At 38.6% G+C, this 25,170-nt stretch overlaps 1 protein-coding gene across 1 annotated transcript in view; it reads right to left on the bottom strand.

The window, feature by feature from the left end:
* LIN28B (lin-28 RNA binding posttranscriptional regulator B) overlaps window positions 1-24,970 on the bottom strand; it is a 76,783-nt gene extending 51,813 nt beyond the window's left edge. The window contains exons 1-2 of the mRNA XM_088138860.1: window positions 24,900-24,970; window positions 24,195-24,406 (exon numbers count right to left, since the gene is read on the bottom strand). Coding sequence (XP_087994986.1) covers window positions 24,195-24,406; window positions 24,900-24,930 — 243 coding nt within the window. The 5' untranslated portion in view covers window positions 24,931-24,970. The remainder of the gene's footprint in view (window positions 1-24,194; window positions 24,407-24,899) is intronic.
* Window positions 24,971-25,170: the final 200 nt, after the last annotated feature.

The raw sequence follows: 25,170 nt of genomic DNA, 5'->3' as shown, positions 1-25,170 counted from the left end.
TCTTTATTCACTTGAGAGTGAATGAAGAGGCTACATGTAAATAATCATGCTGCCTCATGGTTTATCAATCTAATTAACTTTACTATCAGTAGAAGAGAATATGTGTAACTCAGGGTTGAACCGTGGAGTCCTTGGTGCTCCCTGAGCTTGGTTGTTTTCTTCTAGACGTTTCATTACCCAGCTAGGTAACGTCTTCAGTGCTAGCTATATATATAAAACGTTACTATAAAAAACTTTCAGGAAACAAAAACATCAACAGAAAAAGAAAGGACACAAACAAAGTAGCAGGATTTTGGTAAGATCCTTCTGGGTGAAATATGACCCAAATCACTGAAGACAGGAGACACAAAGAACACCCTGTAACCCTTTTCAAAGCATTTAACTGGAATTACAAATGGTTGCACCAGCAACCTTTTTTAAGGCATGGAAAATAATTTAATTATGCAGGCAAATATCTTAAAGCAAACAAACAAACAAACACCAAACAAAAAAACCCCAACAGCTACATGTTGTGTTTCATAAACAAGCAAAATGACGAGACCTGAAATGCTATTGTTCAAATGTGTTTATCATCAGATTTCAGCCTGATAGAAAAGGGATTGGTAACTTTCCCCACAGAAGCTTCATGGGGGGTGGGAATGTCAGTGCTCCCCCCCCCCCAATGTACATTCTGAAGAAAATTCACTAACCTCAAAGGTATCAGAGCAGGAAACGTTTCTCCATCTGCCTCCCTTACCCAACCCCCACCCTCAGTGCACATACTTGAAAGAAGGGCAGTGATTTGGCCTGGGTTTCGTTCTCCTCTCCCCTCCCCTCCCCCTCCCCCTCCCCTCCCCCCTCCTTTGAACTATCTTATTGAGTTCGACAGCTTAAGCCTTGCTGAAAAAGAAGGCAATATATTCTTTCCTCCTCTCAGAGAAATGTGCTAGGATTTCAAGATAAACATCCATTAAGGTAGGCGAGTGTCCTGCATCCTGTGTTATGAATTCAATTACCAGCCATTTCGGCCAGATTTGTTCGGAATGTCAAAATAGGATTTCTGGTCCCTGAATCAGTCTCTGATTCACCTTCAACCCCTCGCCATGACTTGGGAAAAGGGGGAAGTCATGTGATCCAAGGCCCTGAAAGGGAAAGAGCAGGTTTTCTTTCCTTTGGGGGGGGGAGGGGGCATTTTATAAACTCCTGAAACGCCAGAAAAAGAAACAAAGGCACGGTATTAGCAGCTGAGGGCTATTTGTGGGTGGGGCCGGTATAATGGGGCTGCAAGTTAATCTGACCGAGAGGCCCCACTTCAACCTTTCAAATGCACCCATTTTTTAAACATGTGAAACTGCATCTTCTCCAGCCCACAGCCAGAGCAATTATTCAGGCATTTTATCTAACCCCAGCGCTACAATCAAAGACTTCAGCTGGGACACCAATTCATCATTTCCAAACAAAACAGCCTCTTTGCTTTTGAGTCACCTTAACTTGTGCTGCCATTAAAAAAGAACACACACACACACACACACAAAACAGCCACCTCTCTTCCTCCTCCCAGCCCCATGTACGCTTCAAAGGCTTCTTGAATAAATAGGAGTATCTGATAACCCAGATAACCAGAAGGACATGTGACCCAAAAGATTTTGCTCCAAGGCTGTATGTTTGGGATGCAGAGATAAGGCATTTGTTTTCATCAGGGGTTCAGTTAAAACTATTTTGTGGCTTTCATAGAGCATGTTGTATCTGAACTTTTGTGACAAAATAAATATTAAGAAGGGGAGAGACAGCATTAATTTTCACTGTTTTTCACTAACATAGTGTTTCTGTCAAAATTATCCTTTCATTTTAGGACAATCAAATACATGTCTCTTGAAACTAAAAGGGATTTTAGAAGACAATTTAATTTTGCTGTATTATGCCAGTACTGTTAAACTTAATATTCCTGGTAAAAATACTAAATAAAGGGCAATCATAAATTTCTGTGATTATTTGGACTTGGGACCTACTATGGGTTGAATTTAGATTTAAACAAGCATAGAGCAGACTCGTGATTAACGTAAGTCCCACTAATTCCAGTGGATTTATTCTAAGCATGACAGTATCAGATTCAACACTTTAATTTGCAAAATGTTTTACAGTAATTGGCAGAAACAGCTAACAATAGCTCTGTGCTTCACCATTCCAGTGTTATATAAACTTCCGGCCATCCTATAAAGTTACTTGATAGACAATTATTCCCACATTATTCACAGTAAACCAAGTCCAAGGCAAAATACATTCACTGCAAAAAAAGATCCTGACAAAGTATCTTGGAATCTGTTCTTATTTTTGTCAAGAACTGATTGGAAATAATGTTCCAAAAGCTATTCATTATGATCCAAAGAAAAGCTTGCTTTTCTTTCTTTTCATTACTCTCAATTTTCTGCAAAAGATACAGGGCTTAAACTGAACCATTATTTTAAAGATTCCTATGATTTATTTTAGATGCATTTGCTATCCTATTAATAACAATAAATTAGGGCTGGCATGGCTTCAGAAGAATAATCACATTAACAGACAAAGAATAATTACCAGCACAGCTTTAATTGGTAGTAAAACAGTGGGCTATAACATGCCAGAGGAACAGAATTATCACTTCCCTGGTTTGATCAAGAAAATGTGCAATTGGAGCCAAAACCTGAATGAGTGAGAGAATACGAATAAGCAGACAGCATGGACAATGTTCATTTTAGTGTTTGCATGCCTTATTCAGTAACCATTAATGCTTGATTACTGTTTTCATATTTGAGATTTGTTTTTACACTAAACCAATTAAGATGAATGGAAAACTACAGCAGAACAGATTTTATAGTGGGCATTCTTTACTGTTTTTTAAACTTATGCGTAACATTGGATACATAATAGCTGCAGTTCAGCATGCATCTTCTCTCTGTGCAACGGAGGAAGAACCTGAGAAACAGGGCACAGAACTGCTATTCTTTGCAACTAGGAAAAGAATAGGAAGATATTGGCTGAAGGAAAATCTCAGGATATTTTCACGCAAGGACTCTGCGGTACTTCAAGAGCAGCTTCTTTCTGATCTCTGGGACAGTTTGGCAGATGAGCTAATTTATGTCTGATTCAGCTGAGGTTGAAATTGCTCTTTTCCAACCAAGCCTGCATTTTTTTCTTTTTCCAATGAAAGAAGGAAAATTCCATTGCTGAGGAACTGCTCACTTCCTCACTGAATGCAACTTTTGCTGCATCCCTCCTCCTGGTTCCCAAGTTTCAATTGCCTTGGCAAACTTTGGTTGATCTCAGTGCGAAATTGAGAGGTATTCTGCCAGTTTTTTCCTTCTCCTTGGCAGGGGACAAGCAGGCAGAGAAACTGCTAGGTGGCCTGGCTTTATTTCATGTCTTGCTCTTTTGTGTGCAGGTGAAGATGGGCAGGGGGAGACACAATTACTTCAACAGAGTGTAAGCGGGGTTGGTGTGGGACTGTTTCATGTGCAGAAAACAGAGGTATGGATGGTAGTCACGACATGATTGTTTTGTTTCATTTTTATCTGGGATGGAGATGAGGGAATTTTTATTGCTCCAGGATCTGCAGTAGCTTGAGTAGGGCATGGGTTGAATTGCATTTCTTGCAGGCTCTGGTTGGTCAGTTAAAGGGTTGCTTAGAATGTAGAAAACGCAATAAGCCAATCAGCAGGTCCACTTCAAACTGTTTTGAAGGGGAGACTGGAAACAGAGCTATGAGGAAGTGCCCTTGGCACAAAAGATTTCATACAAATGGGAAACTACTCAGTCAGCCAAAAAAGGGAAAATTAAGAGTTCCTGTAATGGCAAAATAGTAAACATGACAGGGAGACTTGCTGGATGGTTTGCAAGCCTGACTAATGCTGCATAAAAAACAACAAAAACAAGCTAACAAAAGCAAGCTAAACCAACCATCATTATCCGAACATAAAATGTCATGTAAACCCACTCAGTATGGTTTATTCAGCAGATTCCATGGCATAGCACAAAGTCTGAACTAGAGCAAAGATGCAGTTCTGAGCACATAAACCAACCTATCATGCTCCCAAACAAGCTTCTTTAGTCTACAATCAAATAAACACTTCATCTGCAAATTCAATCAGATGATTGCATCAGTGAGGATTGCAGGCAAAACTAATGCTCGCAATAATCAAAGATATAACATGAAGTCTACCATTTTTCACCCTAAATTATTTTACACAAATTTCACCAACTATAATGTATCCCAAGGATTGCTCAAATCACTCAATCTATAAGACACTCTCATAAAATTAATGGAATCAATTGTCAAGTAAATATACTTTGGTTGTAAGGGCATCCCTTATCTATTTCAATTGCTCAAAATACTGCAGGACCAAAAAGAATAATCTAAATGTACGGTGCTTAGGAGCATTCACTTCTGAATATAGTTCAAAGGATCATAATCAGAAAATAGTGCATGAGACAACGTAGGCAAGTTGAATAAAAGTGGTGGAAATAATGACTGAATGGCCATTTTTTAGAAGCTTCATTGGCTTCAATGAAAGTCCTAGTAAAGGTACAATTCGTAAAACACATTCTTTATAGCTATAAAATCTAAGCCCTACTTCAAGAAAAAGGGAAGGGAAAAAATATGGACAGCTGGCAGAAAGTGGCAAAACATACAAAAAGGAATACTCATAAAGTGGCGAATGCAATTGTTGGGAGCAAAAGTTGGGAGCAAAAGTTGGGAGCAATCTGGAGGGTGTTAGGTTAGGGAAGATCACTTCCTTTTGAGATAAACCTATGTTTGAGGCCAACCTGTATGGCTGCACCAAAGGAGCCTTCTCAGGACTGCTCCCTGGATGCTGTGAGATACAGTGCAGGCACAGTTAAAGTAACACTCAATCCCTTCATTAATGTCAAAATGGATAGAGGTAATCTCAACTAAGCTTTATGGATACAAAATGGAAGCAGAATAAAAGATCCTGAATAGTAATTTTGTTCTCCTGAGCTTTCTTTATAATCAGGTGGGAAAGAGTATAGTTTAAAAATTGAGATTCCAATTATATTATTGTGTTTTTTGTTTTTTTAAAAAGCAACCTTTTCTAAAGATGAAATGTGACTTTGCTAAAAAGTGGTAAGTAGAAGAAGGGCTATTACTATTCTACTATTACTAGAAGTGGGGCTATTAACTTAACTGGTTACTTCACAGGTTGATCCAGAATGAAGATTTTCTAAAGAAAACTTATTGCATAATATAAGCTTCTTCACAGAATTTTTGAGATTTAATGTTTGGCAGAACTCCAGAAGTATAATTGGACTTATATCTTGGGATAGAAGAAAAAAATCTACTTTGCTGGGGCTCTAAGAATTTATGGGAGGATAGTAAATATTATCTATTCTGGCCAAAAGGAACCATGGGATTTGGAATAGCAATTGTCAAAGATACAGAAACAAGTGTGACAATGTTTTATAGATGTGTGTTGATTGTATAATATCTACAGATAAAATATGTGTTAATACATACCAAGGAACTTTCAGGCATTGAGATTCTCTGCAGCATCCTACAAAATTTGCTCTGGAGTCTCTCAAACTCCTGCAGCTGATTTAGAGGATTTCTAGAGAGGAGGAAAAGCCACTGTCCCTTCCTAGTTCCATCAACAGGAAACAAACACTGGTTTCAACATATATTACACTACATTGTAATAGAAGAGAGAATGTGACTGCATGGTTTGTTTTACTTTCCAACATCTTTGGGTTCTGGGTCTTCAAGTCAGTCTTGAATCCTGGCAACCACATGAATAAATTTATGCAGTTTTCTTGGCAACATTTTCAGAAGTGGGTTGCCATGGCCTCCTTCCTAGGCCAGAGAGGGAATGACTGTCCCACAGTCACCCAGCTGACCTCTGTGCCTAAGGCAGGACTAGAACGCAAGTCTCCCTGCTTTTAGTCCGGGGCATCAACCACTAGATCAAACTGACTCTCTGACATTGCAGATGCCATAATGCTAGAAGCTATTAGTTTCTCTGAAGACACCACTAAGCTAAAAGAAAGCACACAGCTGTGTACTCTTACACAATGCTTGATCTCAGAGCACCCTCACTGAACTCTCAAGAAATGTGTCCAGAAATATGCATGGGACTGGACTGCCCAGGTGCAATCCTAAATGCACCAGTAGACCTTATGAACCAACAACCAAGTTAGTTTCCATGATCCTTGTTATGTGTTGGCATGTGCTGCTTATGTGTCATAGCCATGCTCCTTGACATCAAGCAAAAGATATTTCTTATTTTTAAAAGGATAAAAAACATGTGTCCTTTGTTTGGTATTTTTAACTCAGGAAAAGGATACATTTAATCTTCAAATAATGTTCTACTCTAAGGCAGTGGTTCTCAAAGTGTGGTCTGAGAACCCCTGGAAGTCCCCGAGACTCCTTCAGGGGGTCCGTGAAGTCAAATAAATAAACATTTTAAAATTTCTCCGTTTTAGTTTCTAATACAGTAAATATTCATAGATATAACCCACATAAACCAAAGCACTTTGGGGTCCTCAATCATTTTTAAGAATGTAAAGGGGTCCTGAGACAAAATGTTTTGAGAACCGCTGCTCTAAGGATACATACATTAGAATATTTAGCTTATATTCTGCCAGTGAAGTATGAATAAAACAAGGTATATTAATTGATTAAAAACTGATAGCTTCAACAAGAATACAGCTAGTGGAACTTAATTCTAAAATGCTGTTTGTCATAAGACAGCATTCCCCAAAGCATAGCTTAAGAAACTTAAGTGACAGAGTTATCATTTACAGATTTGAATTAATTTATAATTTTAGGAACTTCTATATAATAGATGAGGAGTGGTACCCAGCAAATCTATGAGGAGACCACTAGGAAGATGATTAACTGAGCACCCTTCATGAATCTCAGCAAAAGTATATTAAAAAAAAAAAATTACTCCTGAGATGCTATGAATACAGTGGATACACTCCTTTATTGCAGAACACTGATTCATCAATTAAGTACATGCCATACATTACAGAAATCCTAAATAAGATAAAACTGTTCCATCTTATGATAAACAATTCTATGCAATGGGACAAAAAGCCAAAGAACTGCAAACAGTTACCATTTTTGATATGGTTTTGATCCCACTGTTATTTGTGTCTGAGAACTTAGTTTTATGTAAAAGTACTGATGAAGGAGGATCTATTAACCTCTTTAATAGGCTTTGCCAATTCTGTATAAATAAAAGTTGGTCTTGCAAAGACTTACATTTTTATGTTTTGAATGGCTATTACTTAATTTTGATTTTTTCTAATGAACATAAAATAGTCCAGGAAATGATTGTGTTCTTCCTGACATATTATGTCTAAGAACTGCAGTTACAGAATAACTACATCCACACACACTACGTAATATGCAAGATCTGAATATTCTTTTTTTTATTTTAAACAAACAGCAGCTAACGAAGAGTACTATATTAAAATTCTCAGTCTTAGTGCCTGACTACCTGTATAGCTATTTCAAACAAACAAACAAACAGGTAAATTTAAAATTCCAAGGCCAACCAATAGTTAATGGACAACAGCAAACACATGAGAGCCCTGCGTGAAATACCAGCAGTGCTAGGTGTTCCTCCAGTAAACACAAGCTTATGCTCATTTGACTCTGTAGTATCAAATCAAAGTTTCAAATCAAGGTTTATTGCGGTCTTGGACCAGTATAAGACTCTGTAGTAAGGCGCTCTTCTCATGTGACACAGCGATTAATCAATAAAGCAGTATCTTATAACTGTTGCATTGAGTTATTAGTTGCACATAAAATTTAATTCAGGCTCAATTCTCACAGAGTTCAGTTCATCTGGATAACTTAAAAATGGCTTTTTTCACAACCAACATACAGTATTTTTCTTATACATGCACCTTATGTGATTTTGTTAGGTTCTTGCACAAACTAATAAAACCATTATTGTGCAATTGTGAAAATAAGAATTCCCCAAGTATTAAGCAAAATCATTACTGAATGGGTTTTTAAAGTAGTAGTATACAGACAAGCAATTGGGATTTATGTTGATATTTGTTAGTAGTATGGTACTTCACAAAACAATAGAAAAACATTTAATAGATATGAGAGAAAGCTATTTCCCCTTCCCCAATACCATTGTGAGGAGGCCCCTGCCCTGAAAAATCTGTGTTCCATTAGAAAGAGAAGAAATGCAATTTATACCAAGCTTTTAGTCTCATACGCTATTAGTGTTGAAAAGGCACAATGTTTTGGGTTGTACACACATATATTGTCATTAAGGAAGCGCAGAGCACAGAAGAGTTGTTTCTGGAAGCTTCGTACTCAAAATGCATCTAGCAACCACTTTTACTCAAACAATCTTGCTGACTTTTAGCTTGTGGAAGACAGAAATTAGAACTTACCAGTTCTGTCCAACTACAAGAACACCTAACAGAGACACTGTGTTGTTGGATAAAGGTTATCATCCTGAGAATGATACTTTTTTCATCCAAAAGGTATATATTTGAAATGGATAGAAAAATGCCTGATGAAATCACAGAAGCAAGATGCATATCAAGTAAGATTTCCAGAATCTGGGAGTGAAAAAGATCAGTGTGCTGCAGAAAACAAAGCTCTCCCTGCCACAGCTAGGAAATCCCAAATAAAATATGTGGAGCATGCAATAGTGCTTTCATTTGCATAATAAAATTTGGGGCAAAGGGGATTTATTTATTTATTTATTTATATGTCACATTTATATAGCCGCCCATCTCGCACAAAACCCCTAATGTGTGTGTGTGTGTGTGTGTGTGTGTGTGTGTGTGTGAGTGAGTGAGGGGGTCCCGATTCTCCAAACTCGCTATTAGTATTTTGTTTTTATTTTGTGCTTGTTTTTATCTGGGTTTATTTTCTTTTCAACTTTGTGTTATTATTCTGTTTTTAGATTTTACTAGAGAACCCGTGACCCACTGAGTCGTTGTTTCAGAGATATTTCCTTACCTAAACAGAGGAACAGAAAGACCAAGGGCAAAAAAGCAGTGGGAGAGGGAGTGACTTATGACTTGCTGCTGGCTTCCCCATTAACTTTGCTTGCGGGAAGCTGGCAGGGAGTGTAGAAATCTTCCTCCCTCCCTCCCCGCATATAATATAAGCTTGTGCTGTTTCCCCTCTCCTCATGACCCTCAGGAGAGCCCTGGTGAAGCTGACACTGACCCCTCCTACTCCTCCTCTTTGGCTGACTGCGGAACTGCCTGCCACTTTGCTGGGGGGAGGTGGAACACAGGGAGCCGTGGACTGTGATAAACTGCGCCCCCACTCCCCATTCCGGCATGTTCCCCAAGGACCCCCTTCCTAGAGTAAGGAAGAGGGCTTACCCATTGACCACCAGTGTCCCCCAGCCAGCCCTACCTCACCAGCAGGCATCTGAGTTGCTCCCTTATCCTTCCCTCAATACCCACCACCATTAAGAAATTTCAAATTTCTGCCTTGTTTCCAAAGCAGCCAATTGCCACTCGCCCATTGGGCCTTGCTGCCAGCTGATTGGGACCAGGGGACAGAGGGAGGTGGGAAAGAGGTCAGGAATATGCCCATGGTGATCACATGCCCTGGGCTGACTGCTGCAGTGCAGTGCTGAAGCACCACAAATTTCCCAAATTTTGATCCTGCAGGAATAATGGGTCCCGCATTTTGGACACATTCTGTAAGTTAGCCCATTTGAGGTATTTTGGTTCAAAAATTGTTGCCCTATGATGCACCGTTTTGCCCAGCTGAAGGTTACAGACACAAGAGTTTTAATAATATATAGATTGTTTTGTACGTATATGTATGTGTGTACGTACGTACGTATATGTGTGTGTGTGTGTTTATGTGTATGTATATTTAATTCTGACTCTCTTAGACTTGATGGCGTAGGGCAGAAAGATCACTGTTCCTCAGTTTGCCAAAAGATCTGTTCTGCTGTTGACTTCTCCCAATACTTCCCCAGCAAGGCTGGCACATGTTTAGTTTCATCATGGCTTCCACAGCATTTTGCACATAATTCTCAACAGGTACCGAAGCCAGTTATAAACCCTGAAAATGGCCGCTGCTTAATGGTAGACCCCACATTCGATCCTTGACAACCTGAGATGCGGCTCAAGAAGAAGAAACAGTACTGATAATTCTGAGCTAAATGGATCAGCAGTTTGATTTTTTGTATGAAAAAGATTCTTATATTCCTAATTCTTTTTAATTTTTAATTTAATTAACATACCAAACATGCCAAGCTTTGGGGGATGATCCAGAATCAAATACATACTCACTTCCTGGTCAAGTTTGATTGAACTGAGTTATTTACAAAAATTCCCACCATTAAAAGAATTGATGTTTTAGAAAGAATTGGATAAACTGACAACACTTTCAAGTTCCAATTGCCTTTAAAGAGTTCTGAAGCCCCTCTAATCTGATTTCAGATCAATAAGACTTGAAAGTGTCCTTACTGGGTTTTACTTCTACACCTTTCCCTGGGAGGAGCATCTTTTCTGTGCAACTTAATTTACTAACCTAATTAGCAAGCAAACAATCAGATGTCAGGATATCGACTAAGGACCTAGCTGGAACTGAGGAACAGTTCGTAAATAATATAGACCAAAACAGAGACAATGGCTTGAATTTCTCCTTTACAGTATTTTCCTACATGAATCAGTCTGTGTTCTTGCCATTTTGCCTCTTGAGTACCTGCTTCTAGGGGGTGGGGTACTCCTGGGAATGGTATATAGATTTCAGATGATGGTAGTATTGAAAGACCTCTCCTAATATGTGAATGGAGAAGAACCTAGGGAACTAAGCCTAAATTTAAAATATTGTAATACATATTATTTTCAAACCAAACACCCATTTTTCCATTTCAATTAAAAATGTACGCATATATACCTGGCCTTTTTTTCTAGTACCAAATATTTCCTCAGATACCATTATCATTAATACATTAAACAACCCTGGACTGGACCACAAATTCATTAGTAGAAGGAATTCTGGTGCTGTTCTTTGAGCTATCATGCAAGACCTCAGAAAATCATATTTGTGAATTTTACAAGATCTTGTATGAAAGGGTACCTTGACAGTTCTCTTTTTTCACATGAGTTCTAAGTGCTAAAGCAAATCACAATCAACCTTTTCTCATGCAGGAATCTGACCATATTAAATAAAAATGTGACAGAAGGTGGCAAATACACAAATGACAAAACTGCAGAACAATTGGACTAGAACCTAAAATTTCTCTCAGAAGGCTAGGAAAGAATGAAAAGATGACTAGATTCTTATTTTACCTATGATAATGGATGAAGCAGCCATTATTTTAACTTTTCACCCCATTATATTTGAGGTAATTTTGGTCAATTAACAGAAGCATAGGAGCCAGTTTGGTGTAGTGGTCAAGGCACCAGGCTAGAAACCAGGAGACACTGAGTTCTAGTCCCGCCTAGGCACAAAGCCAGCTGGGTGACCTTGGGCCAGTCACTTTCTCTCAGCCCTAGGAAGGAGGCCAGGGCAAACCACTTCCCCAATCTTGCCAAGAAAACTGCAGGGACTTGTCCAGGCAATTGCCAGGAGTCAACACAACTTGAAGACAACAAAACAAAACAAAAGCATAGAAAAAGGATTTGCTTTGCATATTTGTTTTTAATTTGCAATCATTGTGTGAACTTATGAGTGTAGCACCCACTGTTAAGCCTAGATGAACTTCTAGATAAATATAGGATAAATTTATCCTTCTTTCCAAAATGTGTTGGGAAGAGAGAAGAGGACTAAAAATGGCATATATCCTTCTCCTTCAGAGTCCTGTCTATAGATATCTGCCAAGAAATCTTGAGGCAGCTTTTCTGTTCCTTCCCAAGCTTTTTTCCCCCCAATACCGATTGGTGGAGAAGAAATCCACCACCTCCAGAATGTCTAGAACCAAACATGAGACCTCTCAGACCCACCGGTGGGAGAGATTTATTCAAAGGTAGACAGGTCTTCCTTGCCGGCAGAACACTTCTCTGTGAGAGTGGGAATTATGCCCCATTCTAAGCACTATGAAATGGCCAGAGATGGAAAAGATTGCTCTGTCAACATATCACTGATCACCAATTTATATTCAGAGCTAAACACTGAAATACAACAATGCTGGAATAATTATTTTGAAAGTTAGGACTTCACTGTAAGTTTGATAAATAGCCTATTACAAATCAATAAAATGTAAACCTTCATGCATTTATGTAACCTATGTAATTTATGTAATCAGACTTGTTAATTTGTGGCATGGCAAATGTTTCATAAATGCAGTGTATTAGCCATGTGACTATGGATAAAATAAGCCAGTAAAACTTTTAAAAGACTTTTAAGTTCAAAATTTGCAAAATTACATCATAAAAAACAAGCTAAACAGTTATTTTATATGTACATACAATTCATGATGGCTTGATTTTGATGACTTTTGAGAACATTTTATTTATTTATTTATATTTCAAATTTAGTCACCACCCATCTCACTCAAGAGTGACTCTGTGTGGTGACTAAATTTCAAATATAAGTAAATAATTAAAATGTTCTCAACAGTCATGAAAATCAAGCCATCAGGGATTGTATGTACTCATACTCCAACATACTCCTGTAACATACATAAATTATCTTATTCAAATATTAAGTTAAATATCTGACAGCGGTCTGGTTATACACTTTTATTTATTTATCAAATTTATATGGCATCCACCTCACACAAGGTGACTCTGGGTGGCGTACAATAAAACAAACAATTAAAACATATTATAAAACCACTTAAATAATTAAACATAAATAAAAGCAATTATTATTTGGAAATAATTAAGATCACAATTCTCTTATTGTGGTGAGGCAAATTGCTTTAGTGAAACTTCATTGCCTTTCCTATCTATACCATTAGTGATGCAGTACATATCAATAAGCAACCTTCTTACAAAACAAGTGATTTAAACAGGAGTCTTGTTCCATTCTTTAGTTAACACATGAGTTTTCTAAATTTTGAACAACATCACATCCACAACTGTAACAATTGATCACGTAATATGCAGCCAAGGCTGATTATCTGAAAGTGCATTAAAAGGTAGAAAAGCATAATACAGGAAATAGAGCAAAGCAAACAACTTGCTGGGGGGGGGGGGCTGAAGAAAGGGCCACATTGCAATTGATAGCAAGACTGCTTATTGTTGGGAATTTGATGGAGTTTATTAAAAAAAAAAAACTGCCTAGGAGCTTACAGTACAGTTTTTATGTTTCCCACCTCAGATAAGCAGGAAACACTGGTCACTTTTCAGAAATCATGATTGTAGGTGGCTTTGTAGGTTACAAAAAGAAAATGTGGGGACTGCAAATGACCCATCCCATCACTGGTTTCAGGATGTCCTACCCCATACAACCACTTGTTTTAAGAGCACCACAGCAGATCATTAGAGGGAATTTCTTTCTCCTAGATAGATTTCTGTTACTTGATCGTCTAATGAAGAGATAAGCTAACTGCTTTTATTGCAACATACAAGAGTGAAGTTCAGAATTTCAATCTAAAGAAATTTTGTGTTTTGATCGCACTAATATTTATCACCTCAGCTTTATTAGGAACATGGATTAAAACAACCTTGGGGAAAATAAAGAGCATGCAATGAATATTAGCGAACTGGAAAGAGATGTAGCACTAGGAAATTGTAAAAAAGAGATGATTTACTCAACATTATTAGGAAGTTAGCCTCTGTTTTGCTTGATTCCAGGTGGTTACTGAATTAACTGCTGTTTTATACATGCATTTAATAAAGAACCATAGCAAAACTGCACATGGAAAGCATAGAGCTATGAGAGGACAACTGTCATGGGATGAATCCCCAGGAAATGGAGGTTTATAACTTTACAGAGCAAACCACACTTTGACATACTAATTTGTTAATAAGTTACATAACCCACAATTTTATTGTACTGAAATGAAATGAAAAACAATAGCTGGGAGCCCCCCAACTCTGCAGACCAGAAAGGAAAAGAAGAGAGAATGCTGTACGTGAGTCTAAAATTGTATGTCGTTATCAGTTTGAGTAAAATGGATTTTGAATACTAAATTTATTTATGTTAATTTATAGGGCCACCTATCTCACAATGACAACTCTGGGCAGCTAATATAAAATTAAAATATAAAATATTTATATATATAAACCCCCATTCACCCCTATGGGTGGTATGTGTCTTCCTCAATCTTGGGTCTTCTACAGAGACCTGGGAGTTTGAGGTTCTGTGCATTACCTTAGCTATTCCTAGCACTGCACTCTTCTGGGCAGAAAGCTCTGATGTTATTCCTGGGATCTGTTGAAGCCACTCTCCCAGCTTAGGAGTCACAGCCCCAAGTGTTCCTACCACCACTGGGACCACTTTCACATCCTCTCTAGTTCCTCCTTCAGGGCCTGGTACTTCTCCAGCTTCTCATACTCCTTCCTGATGTAGTCACTTGGCACCACTACATCTGTCACCACTGCTGTCTTCTGGTCCTTGTCTACTACCACAATGTCTGGTTGATTGGCCAGTACCTGCCCAGCTGTCTGGAACTGGAAGTCCCACAGGATCTTAGCCCTGTTATTCTCCATGACCTTCTGTGGAATCTCCCATCTGGACTTGGGAGGGTCTAGCCCATACACTGTACAGATGTTCCTGTACACAATGTCAGCTATTTGGTTGTGCCATTCAGTGTGTGCTGTTCCTGCCTGCATCTTACACCCTGCCACTATGTGTTGGACTGTCCCTGAGGCCTCTCTGCACAGTCTTCACCTTGGGTCCCATCTCATGTGGTAAACCATTTCTATGGATCTGGTGCTTACTGCATGTTCTTGTGCTGCTATGAGCAGCACTTCAGTGCTGTCTTTTAGTCCAGCCTTTCCAGCCACTGGTAGGATTTCCCAGCGTCAGCTCTGTGTTGATGGTACATCCCATGCCGGGGCTTGTTTTGCCATGGCACTTCCTCTGCTTGAACTTCCTCTCATGTCTGCTGCTGCCTCAGGCATTCTCTCAGCAGCTCATCTTTGGGTCCCACCTTACTGATGTACTCCTGGATACTCTGGGTTTCATCCAGGACAGTGGCTTTGACACTCACCAGACCCCGACCGCCCTCCTTCCAGCTGGTGTACAGTCTCTGGATGTTGGACTTGGGGTGGAAACCTCCATACATTGTGAGGAACTTCCGGGTCTTCACATTGGCAGCCTCCATGTCCTCCTTTGGCCAGCTCACTATGCCGGCAGGGTATCTGATGACTGGCAGGGCATACGTGTTGATGATGTGGATCTTGTTCTTCCCATTGAGTTGGTTCTTCAGGACCTGCCTTATCCTTCGGTGGCACTTGGATGCTGCTGTCTTCCTTGCCTCCTCATTGTGATTCCCATGTGACTGTGGGATATCAAGATACTTGTAGCTGGTCTGTATGTCTGCTATGCGGCCCTCCACCTCATCAGTCTTAACTACCTTCCCTCTCTTTACTACCATCTGGCCACACTTGTCCAGTCCGAATGACATCCCAACGTCCTCACTGTAGGTCCATGTCAGATGGGTGAGTTAATGTCTTGTTCACTCTTAGCATACAGCTTGATGTCATCCCTGTAGAGGAGGTAGCTGATGGTAGTTCCACTCTTGAATTTGTATCCGTATCCAATCCTAGTAATTATCTGGCTGAGAGGGTTCAAGCCTATGCAGAACAGCAGCGGGGACAGTATATCACCTTGGTATATGCCACACTTGATGGCCACTTGTGAAAGCTGTCCTGAGTTGACTTCCAGTGTTGTCTTCCACAGTCCCACTGAGTTCCTGAGAAAGGTCTTTAGTGTCCTGTTGACTTTGTATAGTGCCAGGCATTCACAGATTCTGTGAATGTGTACTGCTGCTCTTTCTGATTGTGTAGCCCAGCATCTCCAGGATTACAGCGGCTGTAGCGTATGCCAGTTCATTGATTTGAGTTATGGTGGTAGTAGGGATTGTCATGAGGGCTCTATTGGCATCTTCTAGCATACTATCTGATGGTACCTCTCTATTGAGCCTTGGTAATCAGTCTCAAGGGTTGACTGTAGCTAGTTTAACCATGATCTGGTGTCTCATATCAGCTGCTGAGCTGTGTAACGGAGGGAGTGGCAGTAACATTCCAGCTTCAGGTGTTGGCCGCACATCCAGTTGTTCTTCCAGGTCTTCTTGAGTCCAGGATGTAATATGTAGTTGGTTAAGTTGTGAGAGCAGCTTCCTCTTCACTGTGTTGAAGCATTAGGTAACTAGTTGTTTCTCAGTTAATGTGGATGTAAGTCTTCTGTCCATCCATAGTTCCCTCATACGTTTCATATATCCCCTCTCATTAGGTCTACTGTCGTAGTAGCGTTCCATCAATTTCAGGTTCTCTTGTCTTGTCCATGTCTGGTTTGTTCCAGTAGCACACTTATTGTCAGATTAATCTGGTTCCCCAACATCTGGCGCGGACCTATATATATAGTGGTAGCCAATTTTAGGAGTCTTGGGTAGCTATCTTCCTGATATTAAGAGGAAATAAATTAGGATTTTGATCATTAATATTGAGGTTGAATTTATGTTTGAAATGATCCTGGGAAAATTTACCTAGTACAGACAGTTGGGAAAGAAGAAGCTCAGATAAATTGTATTCTATCTCTTGCCTCACTTCCAGTCTATTATTTAAAAAGGAAATTGGAGAAAATCACCACAAACTGTAGATGTAAGTTCCTTCCACAAGTTCCTCTTCGTGTGTTACTTCAGAAAGAATGCGAAACATGAAATACAACTTATTTCTATTTTCTGTTTCTCACCAGTTATTTGGAATAACTGAAATTATTCTAAAATATACTATAGAACTCTTGGTTCCAGGAACGTTATATTAATTGATACTTTTAACCATAATTATATTTTGTATTTCTTTTGTTTCTAATATTGTATTTTATTGTTACTGTTGCACTGGGTGTGGCTGTTGTTTTTCTATGCTGCTATTTATTTATTATAGCTTTTAAAATAATAACAGAAAAAGAGAAAAACAAAAAGGTATAAAGCACCAAGATACATACATTGTCAAAAAAAAGTGCATAACAAGTGCTTAAAAAATAAGTGAAAAAACCAGAAAAAAATAAAATATAAAATATAAAGTATATGTTGTTACAGCAGTAAAGTTATAATTCTATATATATAGTTATCTAATGCAAACATTATGCAAGTATATATTTATTTCTAATACACTTATATAATATTGTGCTTTTTTAAAACCTACTGTATTTTGTACAAATGAGTCCCATATTTCATTATACTTGTTCATACAAAGTCTACATCTATAGGCAATCTGTTCATGGCTGGCAAGTATAATCAGGTCTTCAATCCATTGAGTGAATGGAGCCATACATTTATCTTTCCAGTGCTGCAATATCAGTCTTTTAGCCATAATAAGAATCCATGGAGAATCCATTTATGTTGTCCAGTTGTCAAATTCCATGTATTAGATATGTAATTCAAGAGAATATTATCCTCTGAAAATTTTAGCTTTTGTTGCACAGTCACATTTATATGGTCTACTACTTTCTCCCAAAACTTAGTAAGTATAGGACATTGTAAAAACATGTGTTTTAAAAAAGCATTGTCCTTATTACATCTCCAACAAAATGTTGTCTTAGTCCTTTTCTATACAGTGTAGTGGAGTCCAACAAATTCTAAATATTATTTTTTATTGTATAACTCATAGTTTAAGGTCTGTTGACACTCTTGCTATAGAAGTTAAGACACTCTCCCATTGTCTAGGCAATATAGGAACTAATTCTTTATTCTACTCATCTTAGCATCTGCATATCAAACTGATTTATTGATAACAAGCATCTATAAAAACTACTAGTAGGTTTTTTAGTTTTAAAGGATTTAAAAAGTTGTTCTAGTATTTCAGGTGTCTCAGAAGCTGAAAATGCTGGTACAAACGATGTCGTTAACAAATATTGTAACTGTAAATATTGCCACTGGGTTACATCTGATAGATGATATTTATCTCTTAACACAGCATATGTTAAAAATTCATCTTCATCATCTAACAATTGGTCCAAAGTCCACTTCCATCCAGTTTTTCCATATCACCATCTTTTCCCCCATTTTTAAAGTTGTGTTTCCCCATAAAGTCAATTTGGCATGGGAAAAAGGGTCAAAATTTTTTATTAGACATTCCATTCCATAGCTTTCTAACTGACATAATTATTTCCAGAGATACTAGAGTTCTGTTGTATTTAGATCCTAATACAGTCCATCCAACCAAAGGTGCTATATATGTATATTCCTAAGTTGCCCAAATCGGAAAATTAACACCAATTGTTGGCTTCCAGTATTTAATGCTTGGCAATAAGTAAGCTTGATGATATCACTCCAGATTCGGAAAACTGAATCCTCCCACACTTCCCTTCTACACTGCTTAAGTATCACTTTCACTGAAGCAGTTTATACATTCATATTAAAATATCTAAAATAAATAGCAGTCAAATTGATTTCTACTTAAACCAGCTGGAATGACAACTTTCAACCGTTTGACCTCCTGGGTCCTCTCCAGCTGAGCTGCTCAGTTGAAGAACTTATGAAAAGTAAGACCAAGAAAGTCTTAACATTAAAGGTTTAAATTGGGAAAGAAAGAAAAAAATAGAAAATCCAAGCCCAATCCATATACATGATTCCTGAAAAAACTGCACTCAAATTCCTAAGATTGGCTGACCAACAGCACTTTTGTCTTATCTGGATTTAATTGCAGTTTGTTCACTCTTGTGTAACCCATAACTGAACTTAGGGAGGAATCAAATTATGTCAACTGTTTTCTGGAGCTGGAAGGCGACAAACTAAGTTGACCCACATCAGCATATCAATGGCAACTCACTTCAACATTTTCAGAGGTTACATACAGATGTCTATCAAGGGGACAAGGCATAACTCTATGAGATATCATAGATCAACATGCCATATGTAAACAGTAGTTCCATAGCAGTATCTTCTGAATATATCCAACATAAAGGACTGGAATCATTGCATTAAATCATTAGCAGTAAATCATATGCAATGCTAATGAAAACCACTATAAAGTTTATGTGAACTAATATCCATTTCTCTCCATCCATTTTCAGGCAGAGATCATTTACAAAGGGGACTCAAACCCAGCCAGAAGCATACTGAAATAAATCCAGATTATCAGGTTCTTCTAGATATGTCTTGAGGCCACCCTCTTCTTGGTAGACCTGAGACCAGTCAATCAATTCCCAAATCAAGATTTTTTTTTTTTAAATAACAGATTTCTAACTGCCTCATTTAAACAGGAAGGGGCATTCACTTTCCACAAGGAAACCTCCATCCTCTTCCCCTTTTTACAGGGTCAGCTGTACCCTGGCCAATTTGGTAATGGGGGGAGGGGGCATCTTGCCAGACAGTTCATCTACAACCTCAAGATCCCCAAGCAGGAAAAAGCTAAAATAATTGGTGGGATCACGTTGCATGATCATATGCTACCCCAATACTTAAGTCCAAATTGAGGCTGTTCTGATTGACTTGTTGACTGACATCAAGTCTAAAGTATTCCCTGCCCAAAGCAAGGGGGCAGATATGAATTGGGACATGTCTACAGTTGGTAGGTGAGCAAGAATTTCTAAATGACTCCTACTGAGCAATATTGATGTGGACATTGAAATCCTCCAGACCAAGAAGCCTAGGACAACCTATCAGGGCTGTGCAAATCTTTCAAAACAGATGTTTCAGGACACATGGTAGATGTATGAAGCACCTCTTTTTGAATTATTAAAATATTTCCAAATAGAGGCTGCTCCTGGATATCTCCACATGCTTGTGCATACATAGCCATTTCATTGTGTACAAGTCTAGAAAAAGATGCAGCTGCTTTAATAAGTTAAATACAGGGGCATCTCATGCTCTCTTGCACATTGCAAAGCACCACCTTCAAAGGATTATACAGACTGCAACCTAATGTCACCTCTAACATTGCTCAAAGTAGTTCTAAGTATTATGCAGCAGGATAGCTGATATAATAACAGATACCAGCAGAATAACTGTTCCAACAATGATATATACTCAGAATTGGTAGAATATTTGAGAGAGCTTCTTGTTAACAAGATGGAATTCTTACAAACCAACAATAATTTGCTCCCAGATTCCAAACCTTGCTCTCCAAATCTAGCCTGCTAACATCACAGAACACTGTGGAGAACTGAGTGAGATGAACTGCTCCCTCTACCTTCAATTAAGTCTCCATTATACATACCAGGTTGGAGTTTCCATTCAGCATTAAATGCTGGATGATAGATGTCTCACCAGCAATTGGCTTGGCATTCAAAAGAGATATCTATAACCTAGATGGCCAACTTCCATAGGAATGTGACTTCCTTAGTTAGACTTTAGGTCAGTGTTTCTCAACCTTGGCAACTTTTAAGATGTGTGGACTTCAACTCCCAGAATTCCCCAGCCAAAGTTCAGAATCTCTCCTTTTGGGAGTTGAAGTCCACACATCATAAAATTGCCAAGGTTGAGAAACACTGCTTTAGACCAAAAGGAAAGGAGGCCAACCAGCAGCCTGCCTTAATTTTCCTGCAACGGCCAGATTGAAAGCTCCCCCCCACCCCCAAATTTGTCCTTCCAGTAATACTTGCTCTTGAGCCATTTCCTGTCCTGCTCAACTCAGACATTCCTCAACATTAGGCTCCAGTAAAAACAGCCATAGAAGCAGCTCGCCAGTAAAAAGGCGCTATGCTATGCACACTGCACTGTGGAGCCTTAACCCTTGGTGTTGCCCATTTGGTGACAACACAACACGGAATGCAACCTGCTGGCATAGGACAGCCAGAACCCCACAACCAGTAATATATCAGATGGAAAAACAGGGAGTCAGGCAGGGATGCCAAGATGATTGCAACAAGCAGCAGCCAAGGATAGCTATTAGTCTGTTTCAGAAGAAGGGGCCTCAAATAGTGACCTAGGCAGACAAGGGGCAAATTTTCTTGCTCACAGAGTTTCAGTCTCCATCTAGATAGATGATGGTCTTCCTTTACTCCTAGAGATGCCTACAAGCTGCTTGTGGCTTCCCCCTTTCCTTGTGCTCTTCTTCCCCCCTTTCTAGGGCCCCTTTTTCCACTATCATTTGTGACCCATTTGTGCAGTAGATGGAAGTGGAATCAGCCTAAATTGCTGAAGAAAAGAATATAACTCAATACAACCCTTTCATTTCAGCTGTACTTTTGCAGCCCAGTTAAACTCTGGGCAAGCAAGAACTGACTACAAAATAATTAAAACTTCTTTCACAAATCAGATTTAATCAACATTACTGGAAATGCTGGAGAAATACTTCTTGCCTCAATGAGGCAAAAAGTTTAACCAAATCTCAAAGTCACCCAGATTACTACAAAATCATGAATATTTCCAGATTTTTATAACTTATCAGTGAAAATAAATTTGTCCCATATTTATCATAAAAAAACCTTTTCACTTAATGTTATAACAGTAATAATTAATTATGCTCATTTGCCACATTACAAATGCATACATATTAGGAAGTATTCATAACATGCTTTTTTTTTTTTCTAATTATCTTCAGATATCTAAAGATACTAGTAACACCAGTACACACTTCAGTTTTCTTCTGTAGAGATTATATGTTCTTGCTTACTGAATTTTACAATCATTTGTCATAAACTCACTGATCAATTTTGTTTTTTACAGAATTATTAACTTTCTTTACTCTTCATACTTAGCTACAACAGCTTAGTCGATAGAACAGTAAATTTGAATCTGACATAAAGAGGTTCAAATACACTTCTTTTCCTAAGGAATTGTAAGAAATTCTATCATTTGGATAGTTTACCTAGGCACCTACAATATTTGAGAATCCATGATTTGATATGCAGCACTCTCTTTTTTGCATGTGTGTGTGTGTGTGTGTGTGTGTGCATCTCCAAATTACTTCCAGTAAAGAATTCTGATTAGAATGATAAAACCCCTTTTATCTTTTGCCTAAAAAGTCAAGAGTTGCTTAAAATAGGAAGTGACAAATATGCATAAGCACAGAAAACATACCTATCTTCCAAATCTGTAAAATGGGATTAATCATGACTTGTACAACATTTATCTTAGACCTAGATTAAAAAGTAGTACTTGCCCAGAGACTTAGAGATGAAAGGAATATAGAAATAAAGCTGTTTTTTTTAAAAAAATAGATTTCCAAGTCTTACATATAATTACATAGCTTCCATTTAATTATCATAACCTAGCAATAACCACACTACTATATTCAGAATGACAAAAACAACACAAATATGCATGGAACAGACTGAGAAGATTTGTTCCCCAGACCTTATCATTGCAATCCCACCCCCAACATTTTGGTTTTAACTTTTTAAAATCTGTGAACATATAAACACAGAAGCCAGAAACCAAAAGTCTAGCAACATACACAGTACCTTACAACATGAGAATGTCTGAGTAATCAAACTACAGATGTGTTTTAAATAAATGTTATTTTATCAGCTTTTGGGGGTTTGATATTCAGCAACAATATCACTCCACATATGCATTCAGCTCCTCCATATATATAAAAATATGATGATAGGAATTAAAAAGGGAAGGGAAAAAGAACAGGAAGGGCTAGGTGCCATTAGAAATCAGCACTGGCAACAGTATATGGATTGTAGATTAAATCAAATAAACGCATGCATGTAAATGAAAAATCAAGTATTTTATTTCACAATTATTCCCTATATTTATAGATAGTTAAACCAATATTAATTTTGTTTCAAGATGCCATACTTATAATTAGTTAAAGCGATGTTAACTTTGTTACAAGATGGAGAGGGTGGGAAAAGCAAAATAAATATTCTAAGTAGCAGCAACAGCAATTCTCTTACCAGTTATTCCAGAATATTTCCTGAATTCAGTGAAATTATTGCTACAGAAAGTATTTTTAAATCTGAGGTTGTTGGTTTTTATTGCCTTGTTCTATTGTAAATGCTTTCCATCCCCAATACCCAAATAATAGTAAAAAAAAACCCCACACAACAGACTTCCCCCCATCTTAAATTTTGATGAAACCAAGGGAGGGGGGGAGGAAGCAAACCTAACATAGAAAAAATGTATCTCAGTTTGCTAGGAGATCCCCACACTTTTAAGGTGCCTTTAGATGTTTTCACATGGAAGGCATAAACATTATTTAAGTTTTGCAGATATACCCAGTCAAAACCCAAGGCTGCACACACCTAATGAAGGATTTAAAATAAAATAAATGGGAATTTAACTATATGTGCAGGAATTTGTATGTCTTTTATATATAACAAGTAAGTACAATTCAAAATTAAATGTCTGATTTTTAGGACTTAAATAATCGAAGGACAGAAGAGAAAGTGAAAGACACACCTATGTAGCAGCCAAGCATAAACTGAATCAACTGTTTCTCACTGTTACTGTTTTTATAGTCATAATGGACCTTTAAATTCTGAAGGGATCTTGCCTTTATATATACACAAATATGTATGACAATACTGCCTTTTACAACTGGACTTCTACACTTTGAGGCCTTAAAGACTGAGCAGCCTTGCTGCCCAATAGAAGATCTTTTCCTATCACAGGATTTCACATACCTGAGCATAAATTAGGTTTTGATATGTCATTTTCTACAATATGAGATGCATTAGTTTCCAAACAGCAGACCAAGACAATTACTATTTATGCACCATCATATTATCACAAAAGAGTAACAGCATTTAATGTTTTCTTTTTAAGTAGCTTCTCCTATTTAAGATTATTTAAGTTTTTTTAAGACTTACATTCATATTAATATGCACAGAATTGCAGGGCTCGTGCATGGTTTTCTCTTCTCCTATTTTAGTAAAGAGTAATCTATCAGGTGATTAATAGATTACAACATTAATTTAGAATCACACTGGAAGCAAGAAAGCAAGGCTTCATACTATAATTTTGTATTGGGAAGGTACCTTGTTAACTTTTATTTGGACCAAGCAACCTAATGCACTGATTTCAGTGGGACTGTTGGTGTTGCTATCTGAAATTAGTTTCTAGCAGAACAGGCATAATATCTATTTATGCAAAAAATAAATGTTTAGATCATGCGAAACAGAAGTAACCTTAAACGGAACCAGAACTTGTTAATTTTGGCGAAAAAGGGGCGAGATGGGAATTGAAGTAACAAAAAGTGCTTACTTGGTGTACAAAGACATCAACCGGAGACTCCAAAGGGCTTCCCTCGCGGTTGAGCATGGAAATAAATCCGAATCCCATTCGCACATTAAACCACTTGCAATGGCCTGTTCCGTGCAAAACCTGGGATTCCTCCTCCTCCTCCTCCTCCTCCTCTTCTTCCTCTTCTTGTTCCGGCAATTTCCCGGGTTCATCTCCACTTTTACGCGCCCCCGCTGATTTGGAGAGGGATGGCGGAAAAAACAAGAAACTACGTAAATACACGCGCGCGCGCGCGCACACACACACGCACACACACAGAGAGAATTAAATTCTACTAACATCTCCTTGGCGGCTGCACAAGAGCGATTGCTACAGAAAGGACAGAAAGCACATACACGCACGTTCATCGTTACGAAATCGAGTCTTTTTCCTTCCTTCCGACCCACAAAAACATTTAAAGCACACCCACACCCACAGCCAGATCTCGTGGAAGGAGGAAATAAACTGCATTTCGAAAAAAAGCAATGCTGAAGGGCATCTCCGAGGGAAAGCAGCATCTGCTGTGACTCAGGCTATATTTTTCATACACTCCCCTCCACACGCACACACATGCACGCACACATACAGCAGCCCAGCCCACCCCACGTTGTTCTGTACATACGTGCGATCCTGCCCTTTAACTCCATCTTTCAGCCACATAAACCACCCCAGAAAACGATACTTTACTTGGGTACTGCTGGTTGAGCACCGATCCCATCCCTCCCCAGAGGAATTCGCAGGCGAATGAGTCTTGGCTGGCGAGGGAGGGAGGGAGCGAGCGAGCGAGCAGAGGCGGGGAGGGGGCGACCGAGCCGAGAGGGAAGGCGATTGCACAACCGCTTGGAACAGCCCATCCAGCGGCAGCGAGCGCCGGGTGTTATTTTCCAACTGCGCTCATTCTCTCGCGCTCTTCCTCCGGCAAACCCCCCTCCCTTTCTTGCACGCTGGAATGACTCTA

This window comes from Python bivittatus, unplaced genomic scaffold (genome assembly GCF_059951505.1).
Source record: "Python bivittatus isolate LINGU-HERP-01145 unplaced genomic scaffold, Pbiv_v1 ctg000020_np1212, whole genome shotgun sequence".
Lineage (NCBI taxonomy): Eukaryota > Metazoa > Chordata > Lepidosauria > Squamata > Pythonidae > Python > Python bivittatus.
The sequence above is the reverse complement of the archived record's forward strand: the minus strand, read 5'-3'. Positions and strand labels throughout refer to the sequence as shown.